The sequence below is a fragment of the Apostichopus japonicus genome, chromosome 17 (assembly GCF_037975245.1).
Source record: "Apostichopus japonicus isolate 1M-3 chromosome 17, ASM3797524v1, whole genome shotgun sequence".
Classification (NCBI taxonomy): Eukaryota; Metazoa; Echinodermata; class Holothuroidea; order Aspidochirotida; family Stichopodidae; genus Apostichopus; species Apostichopus japonicus.
Window position 1 is genome coordinate 4,287,501 of NC_092577.1, and position 21,746 is coordinate 4,309,246.

General features: G+C 38.7%; 3 protein-coding genes across 7 annotated transcripts in view; 2 read left to right on the forward strand and 1 right to left on the reverse strand.

The window, feature by feature from the left end:
- The window catches only part of LOC139984322 (inactive pancreatic lipase-related protein 1-like), a 15,085-nt gene extending 13,361 nt beyond the window's left edge, over window positions 1-1,724 (forward strand). The window contains exon 9 of the mRNA XM_071998189.1: window positions 1,022-1,724. Within this exon, the coding sequence (XP_071854290.1) occupies window positions 1,022-1,094 (73 nt within the window). The 3' untranslated portion in view covers window positions 1,095-1,724. The remainder of the gene's footprint in view (window positions 1-1,021) is intronic.
- A 7,740-nt stretch (window positions 1,725-9,464) lies between these two features.
- LOC139984329 (uncharacterized) lies at window positions 9,465-12,893 on the forward strand. The gene is made up of 2 exons (XM_071998208.1): window positions 9,465-10,331; window positions 12,514-12,893. Exons 1-2 carry the CDS (start codon window positions 9,494-9,496, stop codon window positions 12,660-12,662), a joined length of 987 nt encoding a protein of 328 aa, XP_071854309.1. The 5' UTR covers window positions 9,465-9,493; the 3' UTR covers window positions 12,663-12,893.
- A 745-nt stretch (window positions 12,894-13,638) lies between these two features.
- On the reverse strand, window positions 13,639-21,741 carry LOC139984336 (U11/U12 small nuclear ribonucleoprotein 25 kDa protein-like). 5 transcript variants are annotated; one of them, XM_071998219.1, is made up of 5 exons: window positions 21,619-21,741; window positions 20,394-20,683; window positions 19,698-19,803; window positions 19,030-19,104; window positions 13,639-17,552 (listed from the first exon to the last, which is right to left on the reverse strand). In XM_071998219.1, exons 2-5 carry the CDS (start codon window positions 20,668-20,670, stop codon window positions 17,483-17,485), a joined length of 528 nt encoding a protein of 175 aa, XP_071854320.1. In that variant the 5' UTR covers window positions 20,671-20,683; window positions 21,619-21,741; the 3' UTR covers window positions 13,639-17,482. The 5 variants fall into 5 exon arrangements, with proteins under 5 accessions (XP_071854320.1, XP_071854321.1, XP_071854317.1 ...); XM_071998220.1 differs by lacking the exon at window positions 21,619-21,741 and adding an exon at window positions 21,374-21,481; XM_071998216.1 differs by lacking the exon at window positions 21,619-21,741 and adding an exon at window positions 21,374-21,403 and having other exon boundaries at window positions 20,394-20,700.
- Window positions 21,742-21,746: the final 5 nt, after the last annotated feature.

Genomic DNA, 21,746 nt, shown 5'->3' on the forward strand with positions numbered 1-21,746 from the left:
TGTGTATTGTAGGGTCTGTTATTGTCAGATACACAGTACACAATATATATATATATATATATATATATATATATATATATATATATATATATATATATATATATAGCTCATCAGCCGTTAACAAAGATAATATGTAGCATCTATATTTGTTTTGCATCTACTTTCAATGACGTTACGCAGTCTTGGTCACATGGTTACATTCTCAGGGGACTGGGTTACGAGTGGATCAAGTTGTTTGGAACATTACTTATTACAGTATAGGCTAAAGTACATGTTATATGCAGTGACTAACGAAGGTACTGCAGTGCTGATATCGTGTCAAACCCATTAGATGCGAAATTATGTACAAACATGTAGGTCTATTGATTTGAAATGCAGAGATAAAACAACAACAAAAAGTTATATGAAAGTATAACCAGGGTGTTGTTATGGAAACAACTCCAACAACTCCTTGGTAAAACACAACAATAAACGTTCACAAAATGCATACACAATTTACTTATTTTACTTATTTTTATCTACTTTATTGGCTCAAATTATAGCACGCTATAGCTAGGAAAGTTTTGTGATTACGTAATCGACCTGCCGCAGTCGTAAATCGACCTCAAACTCTACTATTAGCCTGCATAGCTTCTAAACACCAATAGGCTCTTCAGTTGTGTTAACTCTGTGTGGAAATATGTTCATGTCTACAGTGTAGTTAAACAAACAGCGTTCACACAAAAGACCCTCATACAAGACAAAAAATATGCGGCAGGCGTTGCAGACAAATTGGTATAAAAAGGTCATTTTACGACCAAGGCTGCAGGTCGATTACGTAATCTCAAGAAAATTTTCCATGATAGCGTGCTATAAATTGGGGTCTATACAGCAGACCATTTAAGAAACTGAATTAGCCCAAGGTCGGTTGGAATATACCTTGAATAACTATTATAAACTGATTCGATTTTATTTTCTAACCAGGAACTGAAAGTAAATGTTTATTTATTTATTTATATTTTGTTCTTTTTTTTCTTTGCAGTCGAACATTCTGTGGAGACGGCGACAAATATAAATCCAACCAAGATGACGACAGGACCGTATATAGCTGCTAGACGCGGTTATCCGAAATTAACCGAAATAAAAAATCCGACAATTCATTAAATTTACTTCAGACCTTTTAAAACCAGTTACACTATGGACCGTGCACAGCTGCTATAGACGCGATTATCCGAAATAAAGTCCGACAATTCTTTAAATTTACTTCAAACCTAAAACCGCTTTCACAAAAGATGGTATATAGCTGCCGGTCGCGATTATCCGAAATAACCGAAACAATTAACCGTATAAAATATGTTCAGTAACCGTAATATACCACTCTTCTTATTTCAAAACTATCAGCGATTTCGCAATATATAAAGAAAACGTGTGGGAGAAAATAATTGTGGATTACAGTTACGAAACAAAATTAATCGTCTAGAATATATTTATGATAACTTTTTGAATTTTCGGAGTAAAGATGAGAGTTAATTAAGCAAAAACTGAAATTTTGAAATGAAGATTTAACAACAAAAAGTAACAAGTTTTTCTGTCAGGATAACTTCACTTTGTTTAAAGTTAATAAAAAGAATGTTAAGTAGTTTGCTTTTGACGTTTAATGTAAAACATCTATATGTTAAACATCTATATGGCTAGACAATTTAAGATTTTTGTCAGGAAACAATAAAGATTATGCGTAAATTCAACTTCTTTTGTTCTTATCTGTCGATCATTTATGAATCTAAGACAGTTGTGTTCAGCGACGTAGCCAGGAATTTGAAAGGGGGAGCACTTTTTGCGATTAATATGGATTTTCAAAGTTGTAGGCACGACTATCTGAGCGGAGCGCCACCATATCGGTTGGCGCGGAGCGTACAAGACAAATTTTGGTTTTACAACCCCCCCCCCCCCCAGATGGCCGGAAACGGCCCTTCCCGAGTATTCATTCTGGATCCCTGGCCTCTTGCTAACTTGAGACACCTCATTCAATATCACTTTTAAACCCCCAAAACAAACGAGTTAAAATAGTACGTAATTCAATACTATAATGTATTTAAAATTAGCAAGGTACATGTCCAGAGTATAGGAGGTGGAGTTTTTGACAAACATTTGCCCAGTCGAAACTTAAACATTCGACCTTCCTTTCGAATCATCTGTACCAGCCTCTTTAATTTTTTCACCCCCTCGCCCCACTCTCTCTCTCCCCACTACGCGGCACCTCTCCTCATCTCCAAGAGTTCATTAATATCTTCATTCTTATTCATGTAATAAAAGTTACGAAGCACTTTGGCCACTCAATTCACAGCTTCAATTTCGCATCCACCCTTCCGTAACACAATCAGGGACGTAGCCAGGGGGGATCAGGGGAGCGACTGCTCCCCCCTTTCATGTTTAAAAACTGTCGTTTTTTAGCATGGTATTTTGTCAGTGCTCTATTGATCTTGAATACTCGTCAGCTCCGTTAACTCGATTATAATCGTAGTAACATTCACGCCCACTGATTCAACTACTTACTTAGTTTGGCAGATGCAATTAGCTAAATTTAGCCTATAGCCTATTACAAGCCTACAGTTGGCCACTGCGTAATAAAATACATATTGCCTACCTAACCGCACTCTATGGAATGTCACGAACCGTATGCACAACAACGTCGACAACGTTCGTTCTCATCCTTTCTATGATTCGTCCTAAGTTGTTGCACGAACAGCATGTTATGACGCTAAGCTATAGCTAGCAATCGTACGTGATACGCACTACCTACAATTAATTATTACACTGCTAATACACTGCGATAACGATATTTGTTTTTAGACCACTGCATATCTGGCTATATTACAAAAGATGAAAGTTTATTATGTCCATCAGTTAAGTTCGTCAAATGTATTAAAGTCCAGACATTGGACAATAAACAAGAATCATCCTACTGGAAAAATTGTAAAAGAGCACTATGTTTGTCTTTCTGATATATTATGTAAAAGAACATGTAAAAGACTTCAAACAGGAAACAAAATCTGCTGATTATGATATCATATGATCAGGGGCGTAGCCAGTATGTAGCACTTTAGGCCCGGGCCTACTTTTTTTGGCCAAGTTATCTTTTTTTTTTTAAACACCCATAATTCAAATCCATAAGCTTGCTGGACGAGTTTAAGAGTCTAGACAGGAAAAACTATTGAAATGAAAGTAGCAAGAATATGGCTAAAGTAGGTGACCTATTCTTCTGTCATCTAGGATGTCATTTCTATCGCGTGCCGTTTCATTCAACACTCTACCCGCCGAAAAAGACTAGGATCCGATCTTGTCAGTTTTTTAACATCTAGTTAAGAACCTGTTTACGCAGATAATATTTCAGTTGAGAAAACAGTTGAGCCTTCTCTTATTAGGCTAACTTAAACATTTACTAGCTACAGTTGTATCAAAGACAATTACTGGCTATAGTTGTATCAAAGACATTTCTGGCCTACCTTTGAATCTACAAGTATCAGAAGTTGAAAAGTAAGACTAGCCTATAGTAACCGTTGTCTAGTTAGTTAAGTCAGGATCAGCGAAGCTTGGGTGGGGTGGGGGGGGGGGGTGGGGGTGAGGTACGTCTGGCATTTCCCTAGTGTAGCTCTGCCGCAGCAGGCTGAATAAGAAAGAAATCTTAGGAGCTTCCAACTGAATATAGCCTAATTGATTTTGTCTCCTTGAAATGACACCAAAATATTTTTGAAAAAGAGCAATTAAACCACAGAGAGTGAGGTGGAGAGAGAGTGAGGTGGAGAGAGGGAGAGAGATGGATATTTTCAGAGAGGTTATCTATATTTGCTTCCCACTTTGACTTTTATTTTGCAAGTATGTTTAGACCTGTTTCTATTTGGACAAATCTGATACGTCCATTGAAAATAGTCAGAGGGTAGAAGAGAAATATATTTTGGGAAAATTGTATCCAACATCGTTTTGCAGATGTGATATGAGTGGGTTTTCAGGTCGAAGTACCTGCTCCCCATGCAGGGTCCCAAACATTTTTGTCAAGCCGACTCCGATATATTTCGGTCTAATGAAAATTAGCATGGTGAACGATGTAGACGGCTCAGGCTTTGTGCCCTATGTATCTATAGCTAAGGGCCTAACGTAAGATTGCTAGATTGTATTTTCTTCCAAAAAGTAAGAAGTGTGTAAACAGCGGTTAAATACCCGTGAGTTGTAATTCATTTCTAGTATATCCGCCCCCGCCACCCCCACCCCCTCCACAAAAGTGGAGCTAATCTGGTGCATCAAGACAGTGTTTCTATATATTATGAAAAAGAAAAATGTTTTGACGATAAAATCTGGCTATTGTGTGTGTCAAGCTGGGGCGAGTGCCCTTCAAATAGCTGAAAAGCAGCTTATTCTAGTGCGCAGGTGCGATATGACTTCTATGTATTGATCTATGTGGAATGGACTTATAGGGGTCGGTCGGGGGGGGGGGGTAATTTGCAGCATCAAGGCCAGTGTTGGTGCTGATGTACCTTAGTGATTCGCAGGGCTGTATATTATACGCAATCCTTGTTGGTGAAGTTTCGTTATAATTTCCTTATGGCTTTTCGGAAGGTTAAAAAATAAAAAATAATAAAAATAGAGCCTATATATTCTCCACTAAGAAAACTAAATACAGTTAGCTACATGGACAGATATTTATTAAATTCAACGATTCAACAAAATACAATCGAATACATGTTAATTACATATATTTTCTACGTGAATATAGTCTACCAGCGTCTTCCATCGGGTATAAAAGCAACGGTCTCTGATAAGATCTGATCAAATCAAACTCGACTCATCAACGGGGGCAGCAAGTACTAAATAATGGATTGCCGATCACTGGGTGTTTTCATATCTGGAGTTGTAATGACGTTCATATTTACTGGATCTTTTAAGGCTAATGGTGTCCTTCTGGAAGACATCGCCAATGAATACCATATATCTTACTTTATGGCAGGTACAGCCTTTGTATCACAAGCTTCTGTAGCATTCATTATAGGTAAGTTCTCATTCAGGGTATATCATATATATATATATATATATATATATATATATATATATATACATATACAACATGGCCGCCTGCACTTGGAAACAAATCAACGTTTCAACATCCGTCCGGAATCCTTAACATTAATGTCACTGTTAAGCTATCTTTAAAACTCGATCAATCTCATGATCCGGTCTGGAACTTCGAACACATAATTCCCTAGATCAGTGACGTGCAAAAATGAGGGACCGGAGGGTCCAATCGGGTGAAAATTACTCGGTCGGAGGAAAACAAATTACTCAGTCGCTTTACAAGCCTATATGAAGTCTATGTCATCAAGTGATTCAGTTGAACTATTTCTTAACCATATAGCGCCGGCTTGAAAGTAGTTGATAACACCATTTGCGCCTAGCTAGTTCTCTTTGTTAATTTTTGCAACCACCATGCCTTAGACCCCTCCCCCATATCAGTCGGCGGAATCAAAGTCTGCCTGCCAGCCCCCCCACCCCCCTCACACCACTGGCCTATAGATAAGCTGTTTTTCCTCCCAAAGATTGCAGTGAAGCATATCGTTTTGTCCATAGCAGTAGCAGTAGCCTACCAGTGTTTTATTTCGCTGCTCTGAATTATACTTAATTAACGATCTTAAATAGAGATCTGATTTCTTTCACTAATTGTTTGGTTTTTGTGATCACGCATTCTTTTCTAAAAAGGAAATCTTGCCAATTTAATTGACTGAACAGGTAATTAGTAAATTGTATCTTGAAACAATCCTTTCTTTTTCAATTATTCTTTTTATACATACATATATATCAGGCGCGTATCCAGGATTTTCTAACCCGGGGGGCGCGAAGTACTATCTAAGCGGAGCGCCACCATCGGTTGGTGCGGAGCGTACAAGAAAATTTCTGGTTTTGATACCCCCCAGATCACCGGAAATGGCACTTATCGGGCTTGAAAATGACCAACCAGATGTACACTTTTGCCTGATAACCAAGTATTTCCCAAAAGTTTTTTTTTCCATCCATAACCTTTTTGAAGATTGTCACCAGTCACACACCATGTTCGACCTCATTGCATGTCCTATGGATCATTGCTTTTGTAGGTGGTTCTACGTCACGGCCCACAATATCCGAAAGCCCCACTTTTCAAGGTTTTAAGCCCATTATTTGTTGAGAATTTGAAAATTCACATTTCTCGTGAATAAAATCACTTGAAAACATACCCATAATGTTGCACAAAATTCAATCTATGGACAACCAATATAGAAAAACCTCCTTGAACCCCTAACAGTCAGGTCAAAATTGCACGAGTAGAGGAAAGTATGATGAAGAATGTTGGTGAGGAAATTTTCTAAAATTCAGACACAGTTAATTTCTTGGTGTAGAAATATTAAAACCTCTTATAATGGCTATTATAAAACTTGGTTGAAGGAAACGAAAAATAGCAGATATTTCCGATATCAGGTATATCGAAACCGAACACTACACACATAGGCGTAGGTCCCGTAGGAGGCGGGGGCTGCAGCCCCACCCCCCCCGCAACCAAATTTTTCCCACTTTTTCGGGCACCTGCTGAAAGAAAAATAAATAGCAATGAATAGCTTAAAATGATCTCCTTGGTAATTAAAATAAAGGTCTAAGCTTGGCCGACATTACTACTGTAAAAGAGAGTTTTGACATAAATGGATCTGTATGCTTTTTCTCCATTTACATAAGACATTTGGTTGTTTACATTAGCATCCGGCGGTATAATGTGCGACTTTCACGGACTGTAAGGTACACTATGCCATGCAATGTAATGACCGATGCTTGCTTATATGATATTGACATCGGTATGCTAAACGCGCGCTTCGCGCGCGAAAAATTTGGGCTTTTTTCGGGCAAGTCATTACAGCCCCCAAATCCAATTGGGCTCCTACGCCTTTGACTACACACATAGACAGTTTTTGAGGCTGTTCATCGTGGAACATGCATGCATTGCTCACTGATATGATGTTATATATGCTCTTTGCTTTACAAATTCGAACAGGCGTGTAGCGAGTAATTGCCAAGGGAGGGGCGAAGCCTGTAGGCAAAATATCTAAGCGAAGCGCCACCATGAGCTGACGCGAAGCGAACATTAAAAATTTTGGCCGAAAATGCCTCCCAGATCGCTGGAAATGACACTTTCCAGGCCTTGTAAGTTGCATCTAAGCATTGTATATTTTGAAATTACTAGCGATGTCATAAAGAAAATTTGCTCGGGGGGGGGGGGGGACGGTCGCCCCCTTCCCGAAATGCGTCATGTTCTTGAACTCGACTAGGTCGAGTTCAAGACCAGCCACAGTTGGTTCCATATAGCACAATTGTACAATTGTTTAAGGCGTCCATACACACACACGCGTTATGATAGACCATATATAGTATTTATATAGATACATTAGTGAGAGAGGAAAAATAGAAACGTCAAAAATGGAGTTGTCGGTGTAAGGGGTAGGGTGAGGCGCACACCCCCTCCATAATCCTTGATCTGTCACTGGCTACCCTGTGTATATTATAGGGATCAGCGCTTTAACTATGACTGTTCCTCTTTCTCTTCCCGAGGCCTTGGCTATCTTCTACTCCTTCCTTTTCTCCTTCTTCTCTCTTTTTTCTTTTTCTTTTCCCTTCCTTCCTCTCCTCCTTTTCTTTTTTCCCCCTCCTTTTCCCTTTTTTCTTCTCTTTTTTTATCTCCTCTTTTCCTTACCCGGGGGGCGCGCGCCCCCAACGCCCCCCCCCCTGGATACGCACCTGTATATATATAGCGGGAGTTGGAGGATCCGCCTTGGAAGGTACTAGTAATAGAGCTCTCGGAATCGTTGGAGGAGTCCCCTTTAGTCTTGGTTTCACCCTTCAAGGCCTCTTTGGTAGACGTTTGTGGCATATGTTTCTATTTCTGGGAATTGCAGGTGAAATATCATTATAGTTGAGATTGTATACGGGTGTGTGTGTGTGATATCGTATGCATCCTGCATAATATCTATATAAATATCTATATATATAGTTATATATACATATATATATATAGTTATATATATATATAGTAATATATATATATATATATATAAATATATATATATATATATATATATATATATATAAATATATAGTAATATAGTAATATATATATATATATATATATATATTTATATGTTTATATTAGTTATATATACATAGTTATATATATATATAGTTATATATATATATATATAAATATATATTTATAAATTTTTATTTATATATATATATATATATATATTTATATATTTATATGTTTATATATAGTTTTTTATGTTATTGAAATGGAGGTCAACGTAAAAGGCAAGTGAATGTATATAATTGAAAATGGTAATGAGTTGGAAAATCAAGAACAGTGAAAACACTTCCAGCCTCCACAGGGATTCGAACCCGGGCCTCCCGCTCTGTACGCGGACACCCTAATCACTAGGCTATGGACGCTGATTGTATGTCCAGAGGTTCGAAACCAGTAAGGAAGGTCGTAATTCCACTGTAGGCGTTTGTCACCTGTATCGAACAATACTAGTTCTGTTTTGGTGACATATTTTGCCTTACTCTAGAGATCAATCATGGTGCTTACCAACTCGAAATCATTTGTGATTCCTAAAGCCGGTTCTCGAAAGAGATACTTTGAACAGACTTTATGTTAATGAAATGGTGGTAAACGACAAAGGCAAATGAATATATATAATTGAACATCGTAATGAGTTGGAAAATCAGGAACAGTGAAAAACATTCCAGCATATATATATATATATATATATATATATATATATATATATATATATATATATATATATATATAGAACGAGAGAGAGAGTTATATTGTAATATAGTTATAGAGTTATATAAATATATGTATAGTAATATACATATTTAAATATATATGTATATATATATATATATATATATATATATATATAGTAATGTTTATAGTAATATATTACTATATATAAATATATATATATGCATATTGTAATATATGTAGTTATATAAAGTAATATATTACTATATATACATATAGTAATATATAGGCCCATATATAGTTATGTATAGTAATATACTACTATATATTACTAAATACATATACTATATATATATATATATATATATATATATATATATATTTATATATCTATATAACTATATATATATAACTATATATATATATATATTACTATTATAACTATGTATATATATATAATTATAAATAGTTATATAGTTATATAATAACATATATGTAGTTAAATAGTTATATAGTAACAATACTAGTTATTTTGGTGACATATATGCCTATACTAGAAATTTGATACCCCAATCATACCCTTCAAGTATCATATATGTTTTGATTTTTTTGATAACATAACCTTTATTCTCTTTTCTTCTTTAAAAACCTTTGTAATTTTTAGCGATCGGAGGCGGTTTCCTCCAGTTTGCGAATTACATGGCCTTCTTGGAACATTTTCGAGACAAGTTTGCTGTAGCATTCGGTGGACGAGAACTGAGTACTTATCTCGGTGTCGCTGTTTTCCCTCCATTACTGGAATTGTTTCGATCAACTTACGGCCTGCATGGGGCATATATTCTACTCGGTGCTGTATCGTCGCATTGCATCGTCTCTGGAGTTCTTCTAAAACCTGCTACGGGGAAAACTTGTGTAACAACCAAATCTAAGTTGAAGTTACAAGAGAAGCCATGCTTTGGCCATTTAACGAGCACTGTGAGAGGAGACTTGAATGAACTTGAAGCAAAACACACCCAGAGAATATGTCGAACTGGACTGCTGAGCATTCTGATGAGAATTCTCAAAGTCTTTAATCTATCACCAGCTCTCAAACATTCGACGTTTGCTCTGTTTTTAATTCTCCATTCCTTCTTTTACTACACGTTCACAGCGTGGGCTTTATATCTCGTCCCTTTCGGATTATCGCTCGGCTTCGTCCCAGCTGCTGTCGTCTACTGGTCTACTGCCGGTGGAGTCGGTGGATTTCTTGGTAAAACCCTGGCTTTGATTGTCTTTCGCGCTGATAAAATGAATGCAATCACAGGCGGTATGATACCAGCGGGTATTATCTGTATCGGGCTGACCGGTTTCATTTTCACCGAAAATTATCTCATCCTACTCTCGTCGTCTTTTCTCTGTGGTTTTGCGATCGCTTATTCAGATTCTGGGCAGGGTGGACTTTTGCCAAGATACGTATGTGAGTCCCACGTCAGGCAAGGGACAGCGCTCAACTATCTATTCGGTGGAATCTGTATGCAACTTGGAGGATCTGTGTCAGGTATGGTTATAATCATAGCCCTAAAGAAATGGCGGAGGAAAGTGAGAGGGGGAGGTTAAACGGGACCACAGTCCCGGGGTCCAGGGTCAAATATGGCATCCGGGTAAATATGGGATAAAAGTAGTGTATTTCACATCCATATTATACTAACAAGAACCATGAAGTCTCCGTGAGGCACCGACGACATAATGATCACCGGTTACTGATCTTGCGTTAAACGCCTGTTATTATTCATCGTACAGGGAGATTCTGGTCACAGACATACGTCAAAGGTAACTTTAGGAGCACAACACATAGGCCAATTCCACGATGTTTGTTCATACGCTCATTTCAATATCTTGACCTTTGAACTATAAAAAGTACACTTCATGTTGAAAGTTTTACAGCCGTGTTCAATGCCAAGGCCCCCTCACACGCACGACATTACAACACTATAGTCTTGTCACTAGTAACTTGTCACACGTACGACACACCAAAAGTGTGCACAATTCAAACAATCCCTCCCGGGCACTACAGTGCACCACATCAGCGTGTCCCCTGGAGGACTTTCCCAGGGCAGTAGCCTGCGGGGAGGGGGACAGAGGGAACAGGCTGCCCCCATTCCTTAGTGAAAGAAGGCCTACGATTATGTGTTCGTCTGAACAGTATGCGTTATTCCAGTAAGTTTTAACGAAAAGTTCATGTCATTTCTTCTGATTTCATTAATCAGTAAAGTGTATCCTCAAGATTCTAGGCACGCATTGTGGGAATGGCGTTCAAACAGAACACAAGGTATTTTATAGGGTGCAGCCGCCGGCAAACCGGCTGCACGCAACTATATTTGCAAGTTACCTCGCAAGTCCCCATATATTGGCCTATACGCATGGGTGAAGACAGGCGATAGAGATTAAGAGCCATGCCCAAGGACACAACGATGATCTGGCAAGGACTCGAACCTGCAATCCTTAGATCGCCAGTACAATGCCTTAACCAATTGACTCTCGCTAAAGTGGTATGTAACCAATATTGACTGACTATATATATGCCCTGTCGCCGCCTCCCATACTCCTGAAATTGCAACACATGTAGGTGGTATGTGACGTCATCATGGAAGTGCTCTTCAAAAGCGTTAACTTCCTTGTTAAATTATCTTGTTCATTAATCATTTGAAGCAGAATTTGGAACATTAATACGAAGCTTTCACAATGTTTTCAAATATTTATATATTTTTTTAAATAATATCTTTTACTACAACAGTTTTATTAGAAACGTTATTTTACCCAGCGCATAAATGATAGTAAAATATTATAAAGAAAAAGAACTCCATTGCGTCTATGGCATCATTCACTCCTGTTTGTTTGCTATAGATGCATTCATAAGCTATCACCAACCGTTTGTAAAGTTGAAATAATGATAATAATATTTGATTTTTATATAGCGCTTTATACCAGCGATAGGTCTCAAACAGTGGCGGAGCTAGGGGTATTGGTCAGGGGGGGGGGGGTGAGAATGGTCTGTAGGGGCGCTTTCGACACTATCTAAGCGGAGCGCCACCACAGGTTGGCGCGGAGCGTACAGAAATTTTTTGAGTAAAGATACTCCCTAGATCGTCGGAAATGACCCTTTCCGGGCCTTGCTAATTTGCAGATAAAAGAAGAATGAATAGGTGTCATCGCCGACAAAATGTGACAAATGTCAATTAGGTAGATGAGAGCGCAATAAAAAATTCAATAATCGCGAATATGTAAAAAATGGTTAAAAGCTGAAAAGGGCGCCAGCAGTCCATTTGAGTCCGTCAGGAGGGGCATCCGCCCCCCTGACTGTATGGACGCTCCGCCACTGGTCTCAAAGCGCTTTACAGACGTTATATTACCCCTGGTCAATGATAACCTATGCCAGAGTCAATCCCTCCAGTCGGCAGCAGTTATATACTGCGCACAATTACAAGTTACCTCACAGGTACCCATTTAACCCCTGGGTGGAGAGAGGGAAGTGAGATAAAGCAACTTGCCCAAGGACACAACGTAATAAACTAGGCAGGAATCGAACCAGCAATCCATGGATCACGAGTCCGACGCCTTAGCCAATTGGCCACCACGCTCTCTAAATACTAGCGTTATGATCAAACGCAATATAGCAGAGATTCATTTCTAGTGTCCCGTTACGAATTGACAATCTGTTTTTGTTCTATTTTCCCCTGCAGGAGCCCTTTTGGATATTTCTGGCTCTTTCACCTACGTGTTTGGAGCAATGATAATACTCAATATTTGCATAGGAGTTATATCGCTGATTTTACAGCGTGTCGTCCGAAGATCAGTGATCGATGACTGTGGAAGTTGCAACGACACGTAGTGTTATTTAAAGATCTGCTTTATTGACTCCAATTATAGCATGGTATATAGCAGGGTTGTCCAACCTTTTGCAGAGGAGGGCCACATGGAATGATTATGATGAAAGAGGGGGCCGCATGAACCCTACGCTCGATTTTTCGATTTTTTGCCCGAAGCCCAAGGCAACAAAATGTGAGCACTGCGCGCGGAGCGCACTGATTTATTTTCCTTCCTGATAAAACAGATGAAGTCCAGCCGCCCCCCCCCCCCTCCTCCGCTTAGAGAGTGTCACACAAACTGACCTGTATGCAGTTTTGTGGACCCAGAAGGTTCGAATGATTGATTGTATAGCTTCAAATTGTTATCAATAAATCTGCTCACTAAAATTTCGCACCGTAGAGCATCTCTGGCGGGCCGGACGCAACCCTGCGGCGGGCCGGACTGTGGCCCGCGGGCCGTAGGTTGGACAACCCTGGTATATAGCCAGGAAAGTTTTGTAATTACGTAATCGACCTGACACGGTCGTAAATCGACCTCAGGCTCTACAATCAGCCTGCATAGCTTCTTAACACAATTAGGCTCTTTGTGTAAACCAGGGAGTTGTTATGGAACAACTCCCTGTGTAAACACTGTGTGGAAATATGTTCATGTCTACAGTGTAGTTAATCATACCAGGGAGTTGTTATTCCATAACAACTCCCTGATCATACAGCGTTCACACAAAGACCCTCATAGTACAAGAAAAAAATATGCGGCAGGCGTTGCAGACTAATTGGTAAAAAGAGGTCATTTTAGGACCAAGGCAGGTCGATTACGTAATCGCAAAACTTTTCCATGATTGCGTGCTATAGTTGGGGTCTATATAGAGCAGACCTTTAAGGGTGTCAAAATATTGAACGAACTTAACTTTGAAGTCCATGTCAACAAAAAAGAACATTCTGATGAATCGCTATGATAAAACTTAATGCTAATTTAATGAAATATTTTAAGTGTTTCTCTTAAATGTACACAAGATTCGCACATGACGAATTCCGTTTATACGCTCACCTAATGCGGCTGAACAGGTCGGGCAAGGGTCAGTAATGATGAATTATGTATGACATACTCTTTGGGTATATTAGCAATTATTTATTGACGAAGTAATTTCTTGCACCGGCCGAGCAGAACAAAATGATTCGAAATCGAATACAACGGAATTTGTTAGTTTATGTATAGACGAGTAACTTGAAAGATATTGTACGTCAGAGTGCGGTTACTAAACGACGACAGTGAAATGTAGTAGCCTGTAGGCCTATATGACAGACGTTTTTTCTTCTTGGTATTGGTAATTAATTCGTAACGAAATCATATTTTTTGTTAAATAATGGATTCGTAGTACGTCGGATACAAAATTCATTATAAACTGTTATTTTTAAAATATCATGAAAATGGAGTGTACATAGATACTAAATAAGGGGCTATTAATTTATGACTAGATTGTATGGATTGGGCTTACGTGGGACCTTCTAGTGTTCATTTGTGATTGGCTCCCTGGAGTAATTTGTAAAGTAATCATAATAATAATCAGTTATAAAAATAATAATGATAGTAATAATAATAATAATAATTATAATAATATTATGTAAAGTCACCTACGAGCCAACGGTGAATTTACGGTCGGATCTGGCCTTTTATTTTGTTAACTCGAATGAGATGGTTCTCGTAATCATTTATATTAATTGTATAATTTAATTGGGTTGAAATTATAACATTGCTTCATATCGTGATTAATTAATGTTAATTAATTAATTAGAGAGAATAAGAAGAGGGAGAATAAATAATCTGGAGCATGGAGGTAATGAACGTTTCAGGGTAATACTTTCATGCTGAGCGTGATCGCCAATCGGGAATTCATGTATAGGCTTCGTAGCCTAACTTTCAATCACCCCTTCTCCCCCTCCCCGAGGGGGATAGGAATCCACACCCTCCCCTTCGCAGAACGAAGATGAGGTATTTCTCCGTCCTCTTCTCGACGCCTCTGGGATCCCAATCCAGTAAAAAGAGAATAATGCAGCAACCAAAAAGCATCAAATCACCGATAGTCAATAGCGGGTTTTTTGTTATTAGAGCGATAACAAAGTCCTTAATACGGGGAAATTCCACGAGACCGGAGGTCCGCGAGACCGAATTTCCGCGAACCGATGGTCCGCGAGACCGATGGTCTATGGATGGTCCATCGATAGCCCGGCCAGACTGAAGGTCCGAGTCAAGTGACCGGAGCCTGAAATGACAACATTTTATGACTCCGTGCACGTACCAGAACAACAGCAAGAAAGCAAAAAAGAAAGAAACAACTGTTTGAACAAAACATTTTCCGGAAAAATTGCATGTATTTTCTCACTCAAGTGAAAAGTTTCAAATTTGTCTTTTTGATAAAGAGAAGCAGGTAATTAAAAGACCTAAACCTTAAAAACCATAGGTCACGAAAGCATGCAGGGGAGGGGGGGGGTGAGGGGGTATACCCCCTCCTAATATCTGAAGAAGTGAACGGGCGATTAAACCCAATTTAGAACACTTTTTCAACATTGTCACATTACATTACAAAAATATTATTTGAAATTCGAGCAGTCTTAAGAATTTTGACTCCTTATTGAACCGAAAACCGCAACATGTTCCCTTGTTATCCCATTTTACTATGAAATCAGGCTTAATTAGGGGTCGACTTTTAATCTCTAGCCCGTAACAGTTTCCTCATAATAAACCAAACGTCTAATTTACTTCCTAAAATTTGTACAATTTTTTAGCACAAACACACAAATCACGCCTAGTAATAGCTTCTGTCTCGCGGATCTTCGGTCTCGCGGACCTTCGGTCTCGTGGCCTGTAATCATTAATACCAAATATCAACAAAGAGTATCAGACACGATTTGTACACCATCAGTAGGCATGGGTTTCAGTGGCTGAGCTAGGGGTATTGGTCAAGGGGGCGAGAATGGTCTGTAGGGGCGCTTCCGACACTATCTAAGCGGAGCGCCACCACGGGTTGGCGCGGAGCGTACCCAAATTTTTGAGTAAAGATACTCTCTAGATCGCCGGAAATGACCCTTTCCTTGCTTACTAATTTGCAGATAAAAGAAGAATAAATCGGTGTCGTCGCCAAAAAAAAAATGACAAATGTCAATAGGTAGATGAGAGCGCAATAAAAAAAAAGGCAATAATTGCGAATAATTAAAACGTGGTAAAAAGCTGAAAAGGGCGCCAGCAGTCCATTTGAGTCCGTCAGGGGGGCATCCGCCCCCCTGACTGTATGGACGCTCCGCCACTGCATGGGTTGTTTCATCGTCGTCAGCATCCAAGCATAAGAAATAGCGCTGATAACTGTAATCAGGTGACAGAAAAAGTCAGTTACAGCCAATGTACGTACACCACAATGTATCCTATACCACAATGTATCCTACATCACAGTGTATCCTACACCACAATGTATCCTATACCACGGTGTATCCCACACCACAATGTATCCCACACCACATGGTATCCTATACCACAATGTTTCCTACACCACAGTGTATCCCACACCACAATGTATCCCACACCACAGTGTATCCTACACCACAATGTATCCTACACCACAATGTATCCTACACCACAATGTATGCTACACCACAATGTATCCTACACCACAATGTATCCTACACCACAGTGTATCCTACACCACAATGTATCCTACACCACAATGTATCCAACACAACAATGTATCCTACACCACAATGTATCCTACACCACAATGTATGCTACACCACAATGTATCCTACACCACAATGTATCCTATACCGCAATTGTCATGCCCATTACCTCCAACAAGATATATATTTATATTGACCCAGTTACCTGACCTCATATACAATTCAGAACAACACTCGCCTGCTCAAGATAAGTTCTTCATAATTACTGGACTATGTAGTTGTACCTTGATTAGTTAAACATATTGAAATATAAAAAGAATGCATATATTACCAGTTGCCTTGGTGTCAATTCTTCCACATATAATTTACAACACTTAAATGTTACAGCAATGCAGACATACAGTCTGTGATAACCTTCTAGAATATCAAGTATTTATCATTTGACCATATAGATATTTTGGTAAAATGTGTAATCCCAGCCACAATGCTGATTTTGGTTATTTGACCTTCGACCCTATGAAATCATTAGTGACACAGGCACTACAACCCATGACCAGGCACATACCCACAAAGTCCATCGGCATCAATTGTCATTTAGATTTACATAGATTCATTTTATCAGGATGCCAACTTGCCAACACCAAGGCAACTATTTTGCAGAGGCAGTGTGTTGATGCAGAGACTCGCCCTCTTCCTTTGTTAGACCTGCTCAAGGAGACAAGCTCCCCCTATCTGGGTGAAAATAACCCCACCTAATTGACACACTTTAGTTGAGAAAACTTTAATATCACACATTATCAGGTTTTTTTCTTTGGTAGGAGGAAATGATGGGATGCTCAGCAATAGCAGAGCATGTCTTCACAACCAGTCTACACTCTTCTTTCTTTCATCATGTGAAAACAGACCAAATGATCAGTTTTGACAATGACAAATGCAACCACTTAGAACTGTCAGCCTGTCACATTGATATCCACCAATTCAGAACGATCCTCAGAGTTCTTTGCTCCTTGTAGTGTCTTCTGACTTCTCATAACCACAACTAACACCCCCATGGATGAGTGATCATCTCCACGGACTGGTCCATATCATTCCTCATGTCATCGCGATATCTTCACTCCTTGAAGCCTCAAGTTTATCCTAAGATTCTCTGCATCTTAGCAGAATCCTGCTGGTGACTTCAATAGCCTTGTCCCTTGCGGCGCAATCTCTTCACGTAAGAAACTTCAGCACGGTTTTGCACACCATAGCTACACATATAAGAAGAAGAACCTTTGAAGTTTGTTTCGAGAAAAACTGGTGTTTATGGTTTTACAGCTAGTCTGGTTTTCAAGATATACACCTTTAAAATAGGCTTAAATCTGTAGAGTGCTCCTTTAAGGTTAACTTTATGATGACATCATCTCCTTTGCTGCAGCCCTTTAAGGTCTGCTGTAAAGACCCTAACTACAGCACGCTATCATGTAAAAGTTCCTTGAGATTATGTAAACGACATCCCTCGGTCGTAAAATGACCCCTTTTTACCAATCTGTCTGCAACGCCTGCAGCATATTTTTGTCTTGTATGAGGGTCTTTGTGTGAACGCTGTATGATTAACTACACTGTAGAGTGTAGACATGAACACATTTCCACACAGTGTTTACTCAAAGAGCCTAATGGCGTCAAGAAGCTATGCAGGCTAATCTTAGCGCCTGAGGTCGATTTACGAACGTGGCAGGTCAATTAGGTAATCACAAAACCTTCCTAGCGTGCTATAATTGGAGCCAATAAAGCAGATCTTTAATATTAATAATGTAAATCAATGTTCATAGGACTCAACCGAAACCTGTTATTTTAACTCCATATTAACAACAGAATTAACACCCACCTCAACATTGCTGACCACAGCAATTTATGAGAGTTAACCCTTTAAACAGTTCATCAGGTTCATCAATTATTTAAAGTGACTGGACTTCTAAGTCTAATAAACAGGTCATAAGGTCAGTTCCTCAGATTCAACTCAAACACTTGTTGAGAAACATAAGACTATATATGGCATAAAATGACATATTTGAAATGCAGAAAAAACTCTTGTCAAGGACAAATACGTAATTATCAAATTGAATTTGGTGCTTAAAGTCATCATCCACCTGATATAAAAATTACAAAGTATTTACACAGGGGAAAACAAGAATATATGTCACTAGCAAAATCTGAGCTACCATAACAACTGTACAACTAAGTGTATGGTAGGATACTGAGCCTAGCCTTTTGAATGGATCAATGCATGGCCAGACTGGGTTGAACAAATACTGTACAACAACACACACATATGAGACACGAATGGAAACAAAAAGAGGAATATGGACAGAAATTTTGGTTGGGTTTGTGTCCCCTTCAGTCATAATTCCCTTGGAATCACATTCATAGGAATGACATCACAGACCTGCAAATGTGGTTTATTTCTTATCAAAATGTGGGATTATCCTCTAAACATAAATTCACTTCAAAATGCACGTATCCATAGTTACAAACAAGAAATTGAAGTGGGAAGTTCAACAACCAGTTTAGAATATTGTCATTTTTGCCCTGTAGTAAATTTAATCACACCAGGGTGATAACCGAATTTCACATAAAATTAGTACAGCTAATTAGTAGAATGGACTTCATTCATACTGAAGATGTACAAACTTAGTTAACTGGAAAGAATTGGCCGAATCTAACATGAAGGAATCACAGCATACTTACTCTTTCAGTCTTTTCTTGTCGCTTGCCAACTTTTCTCCAGAGTATGAGAGCCAATAGGTTCTCCAAATATACCTCCTGAAATGACATTTATTTTAATAATTCCATCTGCAAAAAATATTTTCCATAAATACATTTTGGCTCATTTCTTTAAAGTCTAACATGTGATCTTTCACAAGAATATATTCAACCCTAGACGAGCTACAAACTTTTGGGGATGACCCCCCCAAAAACTGGACAGCAAAAATTTTTGTTGGGTCACAGCTAGGCCTTTTGTCCTTTCCGAGATGTCAGAAAAGTACAACTTTGTTAATTTGCTGGAAGAGATCAATTACAAGTTACCTTTTCTGCTCTTGTGTACTACGGGAAATGACCCCTTCCAGGCCTTGCTAATTTGCAGAAAAATGAAGAATAAATAGGTGTCATCGCCATTTTGTCAGAAAATTACACCAACAAAATGTGACAAATGTCAATAGGTATTTGAGAGCGCAATAAAAAAGTCAATAATTGCGAATAAGTATAAAGTTGTAAAAAGCTACAAAGGGCAACAGCAGTCCGTCAGGGGGGGCGGGGCATCCGACCCCCTCTGAATGTATGGACGCTCCGCCACTGAATTAATCGTATTAATTAATTGTTTAAGTAATCGTATTGTTATTTCTTCCAACACTTACCAGCTGACTTTCTTACTACAATTCTTCCTTTGAAGTTGTAACGTCATGTAGCGCCGGATAGCATTTTTTAAATCTCGTACTGTGGCAGACTGCATGACAACGATTGCTAAAGTGGTCGGTGAAGACAAAAAAAGAGAGCTGTTACATGACCACTGCACTTTAAAGGTAACAACTTGATACATACAAGATGCACAAGTAATTATTCTAACAATATTGTAACACTTGTGGAAATGGCATAACTCTCATCATTCCCTGTAAGTTCTAACTGTTTCAACGATGGTGCGGCCACCTTCAAGCGACAGAAAACTCTTGACGATTAGAATTTTATTTTAAGAACAGCTTACAGTACATGTATGCAAAATATTTTATACACAATTCCTCGTATATTCAAAATGGCTAAGTTAAACCTTTATTGTAATTTTAATATTCAGTTAACTTGTTTAAATATTTAATTTTCTATACTAATATTCATATTTGAAGTTTATGTTGAAATGAACTTTTTTACTAATTCATCTTCAATTTTCGTAATGTACTTTTTGAATTTTTGATGTTATTTTATAAATATTAATATTTATACTGGAAATAAATAACCTGAAACTAAAACATTAATGGCTGCTTATTGCACAATCAATAACTGCCTAAATTAGCACACCAAGAGCTCCACATACAGTGGTTAAGCAGTTGACTGGCACTCACGTAAAACTTCGCCGTCTGCTTTCCTGACGAAAACAGTCATAGCCTGTCCATGTTCCAAAGCAATCTTGAGGTTCACCTCCTCAGGCGTCACATCGCTGGGAAGGTCACTCAGTAATGGATCTTGTGTCAAAACGTCCGACAGCTGACCCTTCAAGTACGTCATGACTTCCTCGTGGGTCAGCCGCTCAGACATATTGTACTGTGTTGATGGCTCATCTTTGACAGCTGATGGCTTTCCTGGCAAGGTTGGTCTTTCAGCATCCATTGTTTCTGACATTTTGGCAGTAGATCTGCAAATTACAATATCCTATTGTATGTAGTAGGTACATGTAGGATGGCTTATGGTAAATTTATGTGATTCTATGAGCACAAATGCACAAGGGTATGCCATAATCACTATCTTTTTGTTTTTCCTCTGTGATTAAGTTCTATCCTTCATCAATGTGCTTTCTTCTTCTTCTTCTTACGTTGCAGAAACCCATAGGGCATAAGCGCAACTAGGCAATGGAGATAAAGTGCCTTGCCCAAGGACACAACGCAGTGATCTAGCCAGGGCTCAAACCTGTAATCCTTGGATCACAAGTCCACTGCCTTAACCACTTGACCACAACGTCCCCCCGCTTTTGTTGGGCGTTTGGTCAAATTCCATGAGAAGATGATAAATTTATGCTTGTGAAGTTCTTGAGTCAAAGTGCTCAAAGCAAAATTTATATTTCCTCTCTTCACTGCCTCAAACTGAACCGTTTGTCAAGGCAATGGGTGTTAAATTTGCGAAGTAAAGAGTGGCTACTTACAAACACTGAAACTACAGTACTGTGCAGTCGCATATATTGGTAGGCCTATAACACAGTAGGCCTAGACTAGGCCTGTGCAAAGTTACACAATAGGCTACAAATACTTAAAGTTACTCAGATTTAAATTATTTGAACTAATCTGTTACATTCTATTTGCCGATCCTACACCTAATTCAGCAAACAAACCATTTTCTGAGGCATTGTTGGTCATAAACCTAGACCAATGGCTGTACAGTGGTAACACTTTAAATTCCTTTCGCGGAACCAAACCATATCATGTTGACATCATGAAACATTTAATTTGAGTATATTTAACCATGCCGAAAGTACCCGAATCGTTATTGGTTTTCTTCAAAAGATCATAATAGAGAACTTACCCGACTTATTATATTTAATCACTCAGAAACTTAACTAGTTTACAATTTAGAGACCTTTAAGGCCAATTAATTACTGGTTGAGCGACATCAAGTGTTCGTCGAACTGAACCTTGTCAGAGAGAGAGGGGTCCTGTAATGTTGGCCTTCTACCGGTCGCATCCGTTGGCGACGAATGTAAACAT